Source organism: Oryzias melastigma, linkage group LG7, assembly GCF_002922805.2.
Source record: "Oryzias melastigma strain HK-1 linkage group LG7, ASM292280v2, whole genome shotgun sequence".
Classification (NCBI taxonomy): Eukaryota; Metazoa; Chordata; class Actinopteri; order Beloniformes; family Adrianichthyidae; genus Oryzias; species Oryzias melastigma.
This window is the reverse complement of record NC_050518.1, coordinates 29,967,676-29,972,581: the sequence shown is the minus strand read 5'-3', so window position 1 is coordinate 29,972,581 and position 4,906 is coordinate 29,967,676. Positions and strand designations below refer to the sequence as shown.

At 38.4% G+C, this 4,906-nt stretch overlaps 1 protein-coding gene across 1 annotated transcript in view; it reads left to right on the top strand.

Annotated features, from left to right (window-relative positions):
• The window catches only part of lamb2 (laminin, beta 2 (laminin S)), a gene marked incomplete in the record, with an annotated part of 35,202 nt that extends 31,297 nt beyond the window's left edge, over positions 1-3,905 (top strand). The window contains 3 exon segments of the mRNA XM_024294013.2: positions 879-1,055; positions 1,125-1,284; positions 2,919-3,905. Of these exon segments, the coding sequence (XP_024149781.2) occupies positions 879-1,055; positions 1,125-1,284; positions 2,919-3,055 (474 nt within the window).
• Positions 3,906-4,906: the final 1,001 nt, after the last annotated feature.

Here is a 4,906-nt window from a genome sequence, read left to right as displayed (position 1 = left end):
ATGTAATGTAGTAAAGTAACAGACTGTTTTATTGTGTTATGCTACTGGTAACTCTGATTTCATCAAGAAGATTTAAAAACTACGTTTGGTCTGCTTCATGAAGGCTAACAGTAGGACTGTAATATTAACCCAATGAATCATGGGAGATGTAGTGAAAAACTGCGTTTAAATAGTAACCAATGTCGCTAGCATCAGAACTAATAAAGGCTAACACATAAAGCGTCATGTCACTAGAGATGGCATGCAGGCTTTTTACTATTATACATAAAGAGTGAAGCCATATTGGAATTGGTATAACTGGTGCAAGTGGATGCATCAGAATGGAGCGGAGGTCTGCAGACTGTAGCACCTACGTCACTGTACAGGCTTTTTCAAACAAATGTTTTTGTCTATTCCTGGTTCATAACAATTTGAATAGAGAAATACTCAAAAACGCAAATTTAAGTTTTTTTTTTGTTTTTTTTTATGTCCTCCATCATGAGAAAAATACTACAAGAACATATTAAAAACAGTAAAAAATATAATTTTTATTGGAGTGGGCCTTTTAAAGAATGTAAAAATCATCACTGTTTCTTTTAATTTGAAATCTTACATCTCAGAAACCAAGAAAAAAGTAATTCTGTGGTTTTTAAAACTCCTATCAGTCATCATGTACGTGTAAAGAATGAAAGCTTCTGAAGTGTAGCCTCTAAAAGAAAAAATCCAGGCTTGCTTTTAAGATATACGCTGAGTTTGAAGGTTGTCAAAAAATTCTTGATGTACGTGTTCATAAATGTTTACGGTGTTTTAGCTTTTGCTTTTCTAAGGAGTCATTTAATGGAAGCATCAGTGAACTCAAACTATCAGGATTACCATCATCAGTTTGTGGTTCTGTGCAGATTGAATTCGAGACATCCGACAACGAGAAAGACCTGAACGATGCCATGGACCGCCTCGGCACTCTGGGACGGGAAATCAACATCCTGAAGACCAAATGTGCCGAAAACAAGATGGCGGCAGCCCGTGCCGAAGAGACGGCCACCATGGCTCGGGACAAGGCAAACGAGGCCAAGCAGGTGCGTTCCTGAGCTCGCTCAGACCCAGATCTGACAGGAACTCAAGCGTTCTGCTGTCCTGATGCTCAGATTCTAGACGGCCAGCTGACAGACAAATACAACGAGGTGCAGCAGCGGGTGGACACCAAGGCCAAGGCGGTGCAGGAGGCCAAGAAAAAGGCGGAGAGCTTCCGAGAGGAGGCTAACGATTTACTGAAAGATGCTCAAGACAAGCTGAAGAGACTAGCAGGTGAGTCTGGTTCATCCGGCTAGGTAGAAACACATCAATGAAGTCAGGAATTACATTTAGAACTTTTTATTTCTGCTCTTAAGTAAATTAAAAAATACAAAATAATCTCTTGTGATAAACAGCTAACCTGAAAACACTTTAAAGACCCACTGCAGCTCTATTTTTTCTATTGTAAAACCGTTCCTAGTGGTCTTTTAACTATGATTACCGTGTAACTTCCAATAGTAGGCCTGGCGTTTATTCCAAAAATGTGTCAGCTGGCCCGCCGTCTATTTGAGGCCAGCGTTTATTCCATCACAGACAAAATGCTGATCGCTAATGGGTCAATTTTTAAGGTGAAACTGTCACAGAATTATAAGAACTGCAAGTTAATACCTTAAGCATAAAACAGCAGGTAACGTTGGCACTGGCCTGCTCCAGCCCGACTCTCCCGCAAAATCTCAGAACCTACACTTGTTTATTGAGGCCGCTAGCACAGCCTCTTGGACATCCTGTAGTCGTCACTTCTCACTTTGCGCCCCAAAATACAATAAATGCTTCAATTTTGTGCCCAGTGCTTTTGCTGCTAACGTCACGGGGAGATGCAATCTCTCGTGAGCGGATGTTTTTATGGTAAAACTCCTGCTGCCAGTTGGTTCGACTGTTGTAGATCCAGGCATAATCCAAGCAGATGTCTCGTCCTTTCCTTGATTCCATCTGCACTTTGCTTTCTGAAAACCCACAAGCTTGTTCTGGATGCGCCAGAGTTGTCTTGCGACGGAGCGATAACTGATGGCATTTCATAAATTTGTCAAGCCAACCCGCCGGCAGCGAACATTTCTTTTCTCTTTGAAGCATCATCAATCTCTGTACGAGATTGATGATTCCCACTTTAGTGGGAATCATTTTCCTGGAGACTCGTGCATCTTTCCGTCTTTGCTCGATTATCCATGTTAACACAAGTTCTTCTAATTCTTTGCTCACTTCCTTTGTACATCCTCCAGACAATCGTTTGCTAGCTGTTGATCCTTTTTCTCTTGCCATCTTCTCCAAATCACCCATCTGCTTGTGCCATTCTCTGATGCCTTTAGGATCCACTACAAAATCTCAGGCGGATTTCTCTCCAGAATGTTCGTTGGCATTTGCCACGCACAAAGTTTAAAAGCTAAATCCAATGAGCGTTTCTTGCTACAGTAGCTTACAACATAAACCGTTACCATAGTCACCCTCACCCCAGCAAGATGGGCGGATCTTATAGGAGCTCAGCTACTATTAGAGACCGGTGTCTAATAGAACAAGTTCTTGTTTGATCCGGAGTTTATTGGAGATCAGCCATTATTGGAAGTTGTGCAGTTTTTAGCAAAAATCAAAAAGCTTGTGTCGTTTTTAAGACATATTTTCTGCAGAGCAGCAGGAGTTTATTTGAAATTTGCCTCTCGAATTGTGTATGCACCTGATAAAACACAATTTGAATAAAGAAATACTCAGATCTCTGTTTTAATCTTAAATTATTTTATGTATGTCCTCCATTATGAGAAAAATGTTTGAAAACATTTCCCTTGAGTGGGTCTTTAAAGCTCTGAATTGAAGTGGAAACAGTTAAACAGACTTCCCTGTTAATCCCCAACCGTTCCTGGGAATCCTGGTTCTCACAGAGCTGGAGTTGAGCTACGAGGAGAACCAGAGGAAGCTGGAGGGAAAAGCTCGACAGCTGGACGGCCTGGAGGACAAAATGAGAGAAATCCTCAACGAGATCAACCTGAAGGTCCGCATCTACAACACGTGTCAGTAACCCCAGCTCTGACAGACCATGAAGGAGTCTCTGTAGGTCGGCGCACGTCATGCAACCAGGCTGGCCTTTAGGGTTGTGTGCGGATTTTGGACTTAGAATCGTGGACTTATATATTTAAGGTTTCAGACTGAAAAATGTCAACTTGATGCACAGAAATGTCTCCATCACAGCTTTCTGATGTCTTGTTTATTATATTTTGTTGTATGTATCGTAGCATGTCGTGCACCTAAAGTGTGAAATCTCACCTTTCTGGAAACATTTCTTGCATTTATTGTTAAAATAATGGCTGCACAGGTCCGATTCCTGTGAATGTTTGAGGACTGACGGCTGTAATTACATGTACAGTAATACTCAATAGTAGGATTTATTTTGCGTTACACACAAACCCACATTTTTAAGAATCTTTTTATGGTCACGTTTGTATTTATGCAGCACAGCAAACTAAAATAATCAATATTTGTATTGAAAAAAGGATAAAGTATGTTTTTGCACTCACTTGATCAGGCAGTGTCACTTCTTAAGGCAAAACTCCTTAAACTTAAAGTGAAAATGGGAAGATCTTCTAAACCTTCACGCTGTCTTTGATAAAACATGGAGGTTCTGCATCACCTGCATTATTAGTGCCTTACATAGCCAGTATTATTATGTCACCTGCTTCTTTTTGCATGAGAATTTGTGCCCAATAAACCGGATAAAGCCAAAAAAATTTGCGTTCATAGGAATTCCTTTAAAAAAACAGAAATACAAAAGAACATCTGTTACATTTACTGATGAATAAAGTTTCTTGAAACAAACTCAAGTTTCTTTGATATTAAGTGTTTTTTTTTGCATTAAAATATGGTCAAGATGCTTCTTTGAGTGTTTTTTCTACTCATATTCAAACACACACATGCACCAAACCATTATTATTTAATACTTTTTGTGGCCTTGACTACTTTTTCAGTCTTTCTGTATCACAAAATGATATAAAATGTTAACTTTATGTATTAGTTTTTTAGGTTTGTCTGGTTGTTGTCTAAGATGGCAATTAAAAGACAGAAAAACAGAAAACTATCATCTGTAAAAAGACTATAAAGAGGTAAAGTAAGTCGTTAGAAATGATGGAACAGATTTTCTGGAACGTTTATGAAGCAGCTAAAAGATGAAACGGATGAAAACAGAAACAGAAGAGGTAAGTTAGTAGCTGTAGAAGTGAAAGAAAATGAACACAGATTCACCAGAACTCCAGACCTCAAGGGCCAGCATCCTTTGGTTTTTCAGAAACCCAACCTGACCTGCTGTTGATCGCCTGCATACTATAGAAGTTTTCTAGTTCCCTCAGACTCTGAATTTTTTTTTTCCCCCTAAATTTTTTAAACCTCTGAATTTTTATTCTGAATTTTTTAAACCTCTGATTTTTTTTCCGAATTTTTTTAACGTCTGAATTTTTATTCTGATTTTTTTAAAACTCTGATTTTTTTCTGAATTTTTTTAACCTCTGAATTTTTATTCTGAATTTTTTTATCTTCTTAATTTTTATTCTGAATTTTTTAAACCTCTGAATATTTTTTCTGAATTTTTTTAACCTCTGAATTTTTATTCTGATTTTTTTTAACCCTTACTTCTTAAACATCTACATTTTATCCTCCCAAAAATATTTTCTATCCTAAAAAAATATCTGTTTTTAATTTCGAGTCTTAAAATTTTGATGGGTCATAAATTCAACATAAAAAAATTCGGAGTGAAAAACTTCGCCTAAACAGTGTCACCAGAGCAAGTAGTCGACCCAGGAGCACATCGATATCCAGCCAATCAAATCCTGACACTGACGTGACGTCAGCGTTTGTTTTGGTCTCTTGAGCTGTGTCTGAA